Genomic DNA, 12,120 nt, shown 5'->3' with positions numbered 1-12,120 from the left:
AGAACAGATTCAATATAGTTCATAGATAGAATTCTAAGAATATAATGATATAGATAATATAATGATACTTCCCTTTCTTCCTCCCTTCCTCCTTTTTTCCCTTCTCTTTCTCCCTCCCTCCTTCCATATCTCTCTCAGGATATCTGTCTTAGTCTGCATTGCATTGCTGCAATAGTACGTTAGGTTGAATACTTTATAAAGAGGTTTATTTAGCTCTTTTTTGGAGGCTGAAAGTTCAAAATGATGTAGCCCTATCTGATGGACTCTGGGGAGAGTCTTTCTGGCTGCTTTATAATATGGCAGTAGAGAAAGCAAGAGACCATGAGAGAACAAGGGTTACTCTTAAACAGCCTGCTCTTTTAGAAACTAATCTACTCTTATTTTTTTGGAACTAATGTACTCTTACAATACCTAACCCACTCCTCAAGACCAGCATTAATCCTTTCACTAGGTGCACTGTGATCCTGTCAGGCCCCACTCCTTGTAATACTATTATATTGACCAAGCTTCCAGCACATGAACCTTTGTGGGGACAAATCTTATCCAAACCATAGAAGTGTCTTGTTTGTTTCTTAGAGAAATAATGAAGTGTCAGGTTATCATTTGTTAATATGAAAATGTTATTGCTTCTCAGCCTTTTGGCTAACATCAAGTGTGAATATGAAACATTTAAAAATTCAGCCTTTAAAAAGCTACTGTGTTCTTTGTTTTCAAATGTATAATTTAATGTTTTCATGTATTAGGTTCCTATACAAATACAGTTTTTTTTCCATTGAAATTCTAGGTGGTAGCTGCATGTGCCATGCCAGTAATGAAGGGTTGGAATATCCTGACAAACTCAGAAAAATCTAAGAAAGCCCGGTATTTTATTATTACTAATGCAATAATCTTTCTTAAAGCAGAAAAATTACACATTTTGATATTTGGGAGCTTTGCATAGATTAGGAATTCAATAAAGGAGGTCGGATTTGTGCTGTTGTACCTAGGATGGGGTCATCATTAAAAACCTTTGTTTAGTAATTTATTCAGTGTTATCATGAACCGTGAATCTGGGCCTATTGGGCTGAGATGTGCCAGTTCTGGTGTTGATTGTTTTTGTTTTAAATTAGTGTGAATATTTTCTGAGGACTGTTTAGTAACTTTGACAACTTTGTACTGCTAGAAGTCATGATTTTCTAGGTTTTCTAATGATATTTTAATATAGGCTTCTATAAGCAATTTCCATATAATGCTTCTAGAAGGATAGTTAACATTGGCATTTCTGATATAAAATTAATGTGAAGTTATTCTTAAGCATTTATCTTTGAAAGTTACTTAAAAGCTTATAGGTAAATGATTTTGAGTGCTAGCATCTTATGTCATTTTATATATTATAACTTTTCATATAGAGAAGGTGTGATGGAGTTCTTATTAGCAAATCACCCACTGGACTGTCCTATTTGTGACCAAGGAGGTGAATGTGATCTGCAGGTATGTGGTCAAAGTTTGTAAATCTTGTGGGTTGTCTCAGATTTTAATTTCATTAGTAGCATTGGATTGACTCTTTCATAATCTGCTTAAGGACCAATCCATGATGTTTGGAAGTGATAGGAGCCGATTTTTAGAGGGGAAACGTGCTGTGGAGGACAAAAACATTGGGCCTTTGGTAAAGACCATCATGACCAGATGCATACAGTGTACTCGCTGCATCAGGTATTTTTTTCTTCTCTTCCTTGGAATATCATTTTGTACTTAGTTCTCACAAACTTTGGTGGAATAATAACATTAGATAGGGTGGCAACCTATTTGATTTGAAAAGAGGGTTGTTATTTTTTAAGTGTTTTTTGCATATACCAATAAAATGACAGTTTAGTTAATATCAACTTTACTTGGATTTATAAAATAAAATCTATAAACATTCACTCTGTGATACTTGTGAAATTTTCTTTTTGTAATACATTAGTTAAATGCAAACATTTATTGAATCTTATATTCATGGACTGTGCTTGTCATTGAGTATATACTCATGTTGTTTCGGTGTTTTGAAAATTATTGTCTCTGATTGTGAATAGGAAAGGCAATAATTTTGCTAGACTTAACCATTTGATGGCACATTATTGTCTTGCAGGTTTGCAAGTGAGATTGCAGGTGTAGATGATTTGGGAACAACAGGCAGAGGAAATGATATGCAAGTTGGCACATATATTGAAAAGATGTTCATGTCTGAGCTATCTGGAAATATCATTGATATCTGTCCTGTAGGTGCTCTAACCTCTAAGCCCTATGCCTTTACTGCCCGGCCTTGGGAAACAAGGTATTCATTCACCTTTGCATTTTTTACAATTTGCTTTTTGACCTTAATTCACTACTGTTCAAAAAAATGGTAAGGGTAGTTTTTCTCTGGGAGTTTTAATCATTTTGGTATGCCAAGTTTTTGTTTGCCCTAAGTAAAACCCTTTTAATCAAAGATTAGTTGTTAGATTGAGAAGCAGATGAACGTGTTTAAATTAATGGTAGTTCTCTTAAAAATTAATTCTAAAATACTTAACTTCTAAGGGGTAAATTAGTCTTGTTTTCTTTTTTCTAAAGATTTATTTATTTATGTGAAAGTCAGAGTTACACAGAGGAGAGGCAGAGAGAGAGAGGTCTTCCATCTCTGCTGGTTCGCTCCCCAATTGGCCACAATAACCGGAGCTAAGCTGATCTGAAGCCAGGAGCCAGGAGCTTCTTCCAGGTCTCTAATGTGGGTGCAGGGGCCCAAGGACTTGGGCCATCTTCTGCTTTCCCAAGCTATAGCAGGGAGCTGGATTGGAAATGGAGCAGCCAGGACTCAAACCAGCACCCATATGGGATGCCGGCACTGCAGGTGGCAGCTTTACCCACTATGCCACAGCACAGGTGCCCCCTCCCCCCTTTTTTGACAGGCAGTGAGAGAGACAGAGAGAAAGGTCTTCCTTCCGTTGGTTCACCCCCCAAATGGCTGCCACTGCTGGCGCGCTGCACCTATCCGAAGCCAGGAGCCAGGTGCTTCTCTTATCTCCCATGCGGGTGCAGGGCCCAAGCACTTGGGCCATCCTCCACTGCCTTCCCGGGCCACAGCAGAGAGCTGGACTGGAAGAGGAGCAACCGGGACAGAACCAGCACCCCAACCGGGACTAGAACCCGGAGTACCGGCACCACAGGTGGAGGATTAGCCTAGTGAGCCATGGCGCCAGCCCCTATTTTTTAAGGTATACTTTCTGTAAAGTATCTTTAGTGAGAATCTCTACATGTTGATTCATGGTTGTCATTACTTCTCCTTTAATTTTTTTTTTTTTTGACAGGCAGAGTGGACAGCGAGAGAGAGAGACAGAGAGAAAGGTCTTCCTTTTGCCGTTGGCTCACCCTCCAGTGGCCGCCGCGGCCGGCGCACTGCGCTGATCCGAAGGCAGGAGCCAGGTGCTTCTCCTGGTCTCCCATGGGGTGCAGGGCCCAAGCTCTTGGGCCATCCTCCACTGCCTTCCCGGGCCACAGCAAAGAGCTAGCCTGGAAGAGGGGCAACCGGGATAGAATCCGGCACCCCAACCGGGACTAGAACCCGGGGTGCCGGTGCCGCAGGCAGAGGATTAGCCTATTGAGCCGCGGCGCCAGCCTTAATTCTTTTTTAAACTTTTTAAAAATTTATTATTTATTTTCATTTTATTTGAAACGTAGAGAGAGACAGAGACAGAGAAAGATGTTCTATCCTCTGGTTCATTTTTCAAATGAATCATGCCAATGCTGGGAGCCTGAAATCCAGTCCAGGTCTCCTATATAGGTGGTAGGGAACAAAGCAATTTTTTATTCAGAAAAGCTTTTCTCACATTGTTGTAAACCTTTGGTAGATTTTCAAAGTACTACACAGGTGGATTTTTTCTGATTTTATTTTTGCTTTTTGGTGTTGGAAGATCTGTTGAACTCCTTAATGCCATCACCAGAAATCCTATCCTTCCTAATTTTTGTTTGCTTTTTTTTTTTTTAATTTGAGAGGCAGAGAGCACGAGCTCCCATCCTAAATACGTGCCACAGCCAGGGCTGGGCCAAAGTCAGGAGCTGGTGACTTAATCCAGGTCTTCCACATGGGAGTCAGAGACCCAATTACTTGAGCCATCACTTCTGCTTCCATTGTTTGCATCAGTAGGAAATTGGAGTCAGGAGTCAGAGGTATTGAACCCAGGCACTCCATTGTGGGTTACAGGTATCTTAGCAGGCTAAACGTCTGCCCTTAGTATTTATTTTAATATTCAAATAGCCCTAGATTTGGCTAGTTGGAATCCCTCAATACTGTCTTCTGCATTGAATAGATTTTTTTTTTTTCTTTTTATGAAGACAAAAGGTTTATTCAGCTTATGGTTCTAGAGTCTGGTAGGTTCTGGGGCTGCAATTGGGGAGGTCCTTCATGCTGATAGGGACTCTGGAGAGTCCCTGTGCAGTGTTGGGCATCACTTGGCAAAGGGGCACATCTGTCAGAAAATGGTTTTAAATGCTTCATTATTGTGTGTGCTGGTTCATTCCCCAGTTGCCTACAGTAGCCATGGTTTGGCCAGGTCGAAGCCAGGAGCCAGGAATTCAATCCAAGTCTTTCATGTGGGTGGGAGGGAACCACGTACCTGAGCCATCATCTGTTGCTTTCCAGGGTGCACATTTACAGGAAGCTGGATTGGATGCAAAGATGATGCTTGACCTAGGATGTGGGTGTTCCAGGTGACAGCTTAATCAGCTGTGCCACAATGCCTGCCCCTCTGTGAACTTTGAACTGGTGTCTCATGCATGTGTTTATTTTTCAGAAAGACAGAATCCATTGATGTGATGGATGCAGTTGGAAGTAATATTGTAGTTAGCACAAGAACTGGAGAGGTGATGCGGATTTTGCCACGTATGCATGAGGACATCAATGAAGAGTGGATCTCTGATAAAACCAGGTATGAACTTATATTATTTTCCTTACATTTTACAATTGATTTTAAGAAACTTTATCATAATTTTAAAGAGTTGTGTCTCATATTTCCAAATGGGTTAATGAATAAGCAGTTGAAATTTGAACTGCTTATATAGAGAATGGAACAAAACTGACAAATTCCTAGGTCTATAAGAGTTTGTACAATGTAATTTTTTTTGAAAGGTTTATTTATTTGAAAGGTAGAGTCACAGAGAGAGGGAGACGGAGAGAAAGAGATTTTCCATCTACTGGTTCACCCCACTAAATGTCTACAACAGTTGGGGCTGGGCCAGGCCAGAGCCAGGAACCTGTAATTCCACCTAGGAGTTACATCCGGTCCCTAAATGTTTTATTTATAAAACTTGAATGCCTCTAGATATTTTATCAAAATTACTTTATGCAGTGGCTAGTGTTGTGGTGCAGTGGGTAAACCACCAACTGCAATGGCAGCATATCTTACGAGTGCTGGTTTGAGTCCTGGCTGCTCTACTTCTGATGCAGCTCCTTACTAATGAGCCTGGGAAAGCAGTGGAAGATGGCCGAAGTTCTTGGGCCCTTGCCACCCATGTGGGAGACATGGAGGAAGCTACTGACTTCTGCCTGGCCCCGTCCCAACTGTCAAAACCATCTAGGGGGTAAACCAGTGGATGGAAGATCTCTGTCTTTCCCTTTCTCTCTTTCTCTCTCTCTCTCTGTAGCTCTGACCTTCAATAAATAAATAAATCTTTAAAAAAAAAAAAAAAGGCAGTGGAAGATGGCCCCAGTATTTGGGCCTCTGCATCTGCCTATGGTACCATAGCTTTGGAATGGCTCAGCTATAGCTGTTAAAGCCATTTGGGGAGTGATCCAGCATAGGAAGTTCTTTCTGTCTATCCCTCCCTCTCTCTCTAGCTCTACCTCTCAAATAAATAAATAAATAAAATCTTTTTTTAAAAAAGGATTGTTGAGTTACTTAAAAATAAAAGAAATAAAGCTTTTTAGATAATGTTTTGATTTTAGGTAATGTTCACAAAAGAATCAAATAATTATTTATAACTAGGTATTATTTTATTTAACACTTTAACCATCCTGTATTTAAACAGCGTTTCTTGTAGATTTTAAACTTGAACATTTAGTTGCCCCTTTAATAAAATTACACAAATGGTATAATTTCTGTTGTCTAGATTTGCCTACGATGGACTAAAGCGTCAGAGACTCACTGAGCCGATGGTCAGAAACGAAAAGGGACTTTTAACCTATACCTCCTGGGAGGATGCACTCTCTCGTGTAGCTGGAATGGTAAAAAACTGAAATATAGAATAAATAGTATGTGATTTTCAAGAAACATCTTTGCTATAAAGGGGGTGTATTCTCTTCCCTTTTTCCTCTTACCAAGATAATAATTTGAGAAATATATGCCAGATGTTATGTATGCTGGATGCAGGAATATAAAGACCACTGGCACAGAATTCTCTACCTCCCGCAATCTTGTATTGGAGAACGATGCATAAATGCCTAATTATTGCAATCATCATGTGTTGCAGTGGTTACTTGTACAGGGAGTGATAGGAGAAGGGGTGTATAGGAGAGATACTTAACCAAGATTTGTACATCCAGATGCTTTCTAGAGAAGGTGATTCTTTAAGCAGTGTGTAAAAGTGAATAGGGGCTTGCCAGAGCAAAAGTTGAGGAGATAGTTTTTGGGTTGAAGAAAGGGAACATAGACAAAAAGCTGGAAGGAATGACAAATTCCTTAGAATGGGTTGCAGTTAAAATAACTGGCTCCATAGTCTTAGTTCTCCAGACCTCTTTTTGAAGCCCCTTTGTTCCCTAAATACTTAAAAAAAAAAAAAAAAAAAGTTTCCTTCCAAGCTGTGTTATTAGCCTTGGCTCCACATATACTCTTGATGCCTCTTAATTTTAGGTTAATAATTAGTGTGAGACTTTCTAGTCAGAAGTTTATTTTCTGAACAATTCATTGTGGTCACTGCTGATTGTAGGCTTCTTGGTGATCATCTCTTAATCCATTTCTAGTTGCAGAGTTTTCAAGGGAAGGATGTAGCAGCAGTTGCAGGTGGCTTAGTGGATGCTGAAGCCCTAGTAGCTCTCAAAGATTTGCTTAATAGAGTGGACTCTGACATCTTATGCACTGAAGAGATCTTCCCTACTGCAGGAGCCGGGTGAGAAATAGGAAGCTATGATCTAGGCCTTCTTTTTTCCCTTTTTTTTATTTTTACAAGTTACTAATCAACTACATCAATGGCATTAATGACATTGTGTGACAGTCTGAATTCTCCAACGTGTCCACCAACTTATTTTCACATACTGATGAAAATCAAATCAGCTGCTATAGATGAGAAAATCCAGTTATTGCCAAGTATCTGTATCTTTGCTTTAATTTAGGTATATTTTATGAAAATTTTTTGTCTAGAAGTGCCATAGATTTGATGATGAGAGAATATGGATTTTTGGCATATATAAGCTTTCAAATAAAGTAAACTTGGATTTTATGTATTCTGTTTATAGCACAGACTTACGTTCCAATTATCTTCTTAATACCACAATTGCTGGTGTGGAAGAGGCAGATGTTGTCCTTCTGGTTGGTACAAATCCACGTTTTGAGGCACCATTATTTAACGCCAGGATTAGAAAGAGGTTAGTAATAATATTTATTCAGTGCTAAAAAGATTTTTTTTCTATCTTATATATGAAAAATTACATTGTACCTGAGATTCCAAAAGGTAATTAGAAGGCAGTTCCTAACAGATTTATGTGCCCCCCATTTTTTTAAATTTATTTCATTTTTTATTTTGAAATAATTCAAGATATTTAAAATGGTCTGTGCATACCTCTTTTCATGTACTACTCACCCAGATTAATTGATGTTAACATTTTGCCATTTGTCTTATGAGTCTATGCGAGTATAATTTTCTGAATCATGTGGAAATTGTAGGCATAGTACCCATTTATCCATAAATCCTTCAGTTTGGGTTTTCCAAGGAAAGGGGATATTCTCTTTGATAAGGAAGAAATTTAGTATTCATAAAAATTGTTGTTGTCTAATCCATAGTTTGTATTCAGATTTCATGAATTTTCCTAAAATTTCTTTTATAGCCATTTTTTTCCTGCCCAGCATCCAGCCTGTAGTTACGCATTGCAGCTAGCATCCTGACTCTTCAGAACTCTCTCCTTCCCTACTTTTTTTTTTTCACTGTTTTTAGAAAGCACAGGCCATTACTTTGTATAACAGCTACTCCCCCCACTGTTTTTATTTATATCCTGGAGATTTATGAATAGAGCAACCAGATAATTTATTGCCTGAACCAAGAAACTGTTGAGAATGATGGGAGTTGTTAATTACTTTAAGAAAACAGTTGAAAACTAGCATTGTCTCAGACAGACCAAATATGTGGTCCTGCATTTATGACTATTTTTGGAGAAGCTGGATCCATAGTACCTTGCCATAAAGAATAAATATGAATGACAGTTTATCTTCATGAGCTATGTTTGAGTGTCCTTAATGGATAAATAAAAGATAAGTGAGTCTGTCATGTAAATACTGCAAAATACAAACTACAAATCAATTACTGTAAAATTGAAGTCTTTGCTTACAGCTGACTTGTAGTTAGTATTCCTGCACAGCAAATTGATACATTGAATTTCCTTGGTGGTTTTTTCTGTTATTGTGTGTGTGTGTGTGTTTTGTTTTTTGTTGTTTTTTTTTTTTTTTTTTTCGCAGCACTATGTTTTAAAAGGTACATAGTAAATTATATCTGTTAAGGTTAAATGTTCTTTGTGTGCTTCTAATATTTTGAATAATAACTAGATATAGCACTTAGCCATGATGAAACCAATAATTGTACTTATTTAGCTCTCAAAACATTTTTATTTCAGTTGGCTTCATAATGACTTAAAAGTGGCCCTTATAGGCAGTCCTGTGGACCTTACCTACAGATATGATCATCTGGGAGACTCCCCTCAGATTCTTCAAGACATTGCTTCTGGTACACATCCATTCAGCCAGGTGCTCGCAAGTTATATGTATATACTGTTGATTTCTTTCTTTCTTTCTTTTTTTTTTTTTAATTTTTTATTTTTTGACAGGCAGAGTGGACAGTGAAAGAGACAGAGAGAAAGGTCTTCCTTTTGCCGTTGGTTCACCCTCCAATGGCCGCCGTGGTAGGTGCGCTGCAGCCGGTGCACCGCGCTGATCCGATGGCAGGAGCCAGGTGCTTCTCCTGGTCTCCCATGGGGTGCAGGGCCCAAGGACTTGGGCCATCCTCCACTGCACTCCCTGGCCACAGCAGAGAGCTGGCCTGGAAGAGGGGCAACCGGGACAGGATCGGTGCCCCGACCGGGACTAGAACCCTGGGTGCCGGCGCCGCAAGGCGGAGGATTAGCCTAGTGAGCCGCGGCGCCGGCCATATACTATTGATTTCTAAATATTTTTAAGGTTTGTTGTTTTGGTAACAACACTATGTGATTATTGTAAAAAAATTATGGCAATACAGAAAAGAACATGGAACAGAGTAAAGCAGTTTCTAGAATCCCAGCATCCTAAAACAGATATTGATGAAACTCTATAATGCTCTGTCTATGTATATAGAGAGGAATATATAAACAAAAATGAAATCATACAATACATGCTATTTTATTATCAGGACTAAATTTACTTGAATTTATCTGAAAAGAAATGGAAGAAACCTGATAGAATTGAACTTTCATTTTCAATTAAATTTTTCTTTACCATTAGAGTTAATATTGTTGAAAGAAATTTTACCAATACTTGTTTTTTTAATTTCTGTATTCTTTATTATTTAATTAATTTCTTGCTTGCTTAAGAATGTTTTATTCCTGAAAAGACAGCTTGTCATGATATTAAATTCTAAGGTCACACTGTTTTTTTTGAATCTGAACTTTAAAGACATTGCCTGTAATGGTGCAGAAGCCCAATGTCAGCCTTATGCTGTCCCCATCCTTTCCTGCCCAGGTTCTTTATCCTTGATATCTGATTTATCCTTGGAGTTGAGTCAGCTTTACTGTATGTCTTCATGAGGGTGGTTCTCTACCATTAGTTATGGGACATTATATGCTTTCAGCATGAAGATTCAAGGTTCTCTTTAGGATCTGTGTGTGGTGGGAGAGGTTAATAAACTAAAGGGTTTTTGTTTTTCATATAATAAACAGTCTGGAGTTAGTGTAAATCAGGAGTGGGGAACATCTGGCCCACAGGCCCTATAAGGCCGATTTTGTCTGGCTGTGCCAAGGCAACTGCAGGTGGGACTCAATTCAGTAAATCTAGAACAGGCAAAAATTTAAGTTGATAATTTTTTATGGCCTGTATAAGTATCCAAATTGCTCTTGGCGGATAAAAGATTCCCTAACCCCTGCCCTAAAGGATCATGCAGTTGTCCAAGGATATCATCAAGGAGGAGACTGCCTTCCTGTTTTGCTGTCCTCAGTGCATTTGCTTACTCACCTGTGTTTGTAGAGAACTTCTCCTCATAGTTCCAGTGTGGTTCTTCACTTAGAGGTCCAGGTATATGCAAGATGATGAAGTGTGAAAGGACAAAGCAGCCAGTCCAACTTATTTGTTTTGAATAGGAAAAACATTTTCACTGAAAGATCAAAAGTATTCAATGAAAAGTTTTTCTCTTCTCTGTAGTTCTTGTCCCTTGTGGTAGATACTTGGTGTTCTTAGGGAGTGTTTTCTTCTGTTGCTTATTTCAGCGTATTTTCTATTAATTCTCTTCATTAAGAAATTTTTTTTCTTTTTTCTTATTTTTTCTTTTTTTAAATAAATCTTTTTAAAAGTTGTTTTAGATTTATATGAAAGACAGAGGACTCCTGTCTACTGGTTGTTTCCCCAAATGCTTGCAATAGTTAGGGTTGGGCCAGGAGCTGGGAATTCCATCAAAGTCAGCCACATGGATGACAGGAACCCAATCACTGGAGCCATCACTGTTTCTTCACAGGTTCCTTTTTTTTTTTTTTTTTAACATTTATTTATTTATTTGAGAGTCAGAGTTACAGATAGTGAGAGGGAGAGACAGAGAAAGGTTTCCCTTCCACTGGTTCACTCCCCAAATGGCTGCAACGGCTGGAGCTGTGCCGATCTGAAGCCAGTATCCAGGTGCTTCTTCCTGGTCTCCCACGTGGGCGCAGGGGCCCAAGCACTTAGGCCACCTTCCACTGCTCTCCCAGGCTACAGCAGAGAGCTAGATTGGAAGCGGAGCAGCCGGGACTTGAATCGGCATCCATGTGGGATGCCAGCACCACAGGCAGAGGATTGACCTACTGCACCACGGCTCTGGCCCCTTCCCAGATTCTACATTGGCAGAAAACTGGAGTCAAGGGCAGGAAGGGGCAGTTAGTCGCAAGCAATGCAGTGTGAGAGACAGGCATCTCAACTGCTAGGCCAAAAGCCTGCTCCCTTCATTAAGAATTCTAACCCCAAATATTGGATCTCTTTTTCTATCTTCTATCAATCGTTTTACCTTTTGAGTTTTTTTTTTTATAATCTTCTATAGTCTCTATCTTTCCTATTCCTGCATTTTTAGTTCTTTTATTTTATGTTTTATTGTTTCTAAATGGTTTTCCTCTCTGTTTTCTTCCAGTTCAATTCTGAATTCTGTGATAAAAATCTCCTGCTATGTGAGGGGTTCTTCAAAAAATTCATGGAATATAAGTATTATGATAAAACTGTGAATTTTGAAGTTTTTTTGCACAAAGATAAACATCTTTTTTTTATTTTTTATTTTAATTTTTTATTTTTATTTGACAGGTAGAGTTATAGACAGTAAGAGAGAGACAGAGAGAAAGGTCTTCCTTCCGTTGGTTCACTCCCCTAATGGCCGCTACAGCCAGCGCTGTGCCGATCCGAAGCCAGGAGCCAGGTGCTCCCTCCTGGTCTCCCATGCGTCTTTTAATTCCATTTTTCCATGAAATTTTTGAAATCCCCTCATACATACTCTCTATTGTGTCATTTCTTGGAGCTCTTTTCTTAAAGATTTATTCATTTATTTATTTGGAAGGCAGAGTGACAGAGAGGGAAAATGAGACAGAGAGAGTGATTTCATCTGCTGGTTCATTTCCCAGATGCCTGCAATAGTCAGGGTTGGGCCAGGCTCAACCCAGTCCTCCCTTATGGGTGACAGGGACCCACATACCTGGACCATTTTCTGCTGCTTTCTCAGGTGGGTTAG

The 12,120-nt window shown here is 39.1% G+C and overlaps 1 protein-coding gene across 2 annotated transcripts in view; it reads left to right on the top strand.

The window, feature by feature from the left end:
- The window catches only part of NDUFS1 (NADH:ubiquinone oxidoreductase core subunit S1), a 34,160-nt gene that overhangs the window by 10,101 nt on the left and 11,939 nt on the right, over nt 1–12,120 (top strand). For both annotated transcript variants that reach the window (XM_062190230.1, XM_062190238.1), the window contains exons 5-13: nt 785–861; nt 1,389–1,470; nt 1,562–1,692; nt 2,108–2,293; nt 4,785–4,919; nt 6,100–6,214; nt 6,950–7,095; nt 7,442–7,570; nt 8,810–8,939. In XM_062190230.1, coding sequence (XP_062046214.1) covers nt 785–861; nt 1,389–1,470; nt 1,562–1,692; nt 2,108–2,293; nt 4,785–4,919; nt 6,100–6,214; nt 6,950–7,095; nt 7,442–7,570; nt 8,810–8,939 — 1,131 coding nt within the window. The remainder of the gene's footprint in view (nt 1–784; nt 862–1,388; nt 1,471–1,561; nt 1,693–2,107; nt 2,294–4,784; nt 4,920–6,099; nt 6,215–6,949; nt 7,096–7,441; nt 7,571–8,809; nt 8,940–12,120) is intronic.

This window comes from Lepus europaeus, chromosome 1 (assembly GCF_033115175.1).
Source record: "Lepus europaeus isolate LE1 chromosome 1, mLepTim1.pri, whole genome shotgun sequence".
NCBI lineage: Eukaryota > Metazoa > Chordata > Mammalia > Lagomorpha > Leporidae > Lepus > Lepus europaeus.
This window is presented reverse-complemented; position numbering and strand designations above follow the sequence as displayed.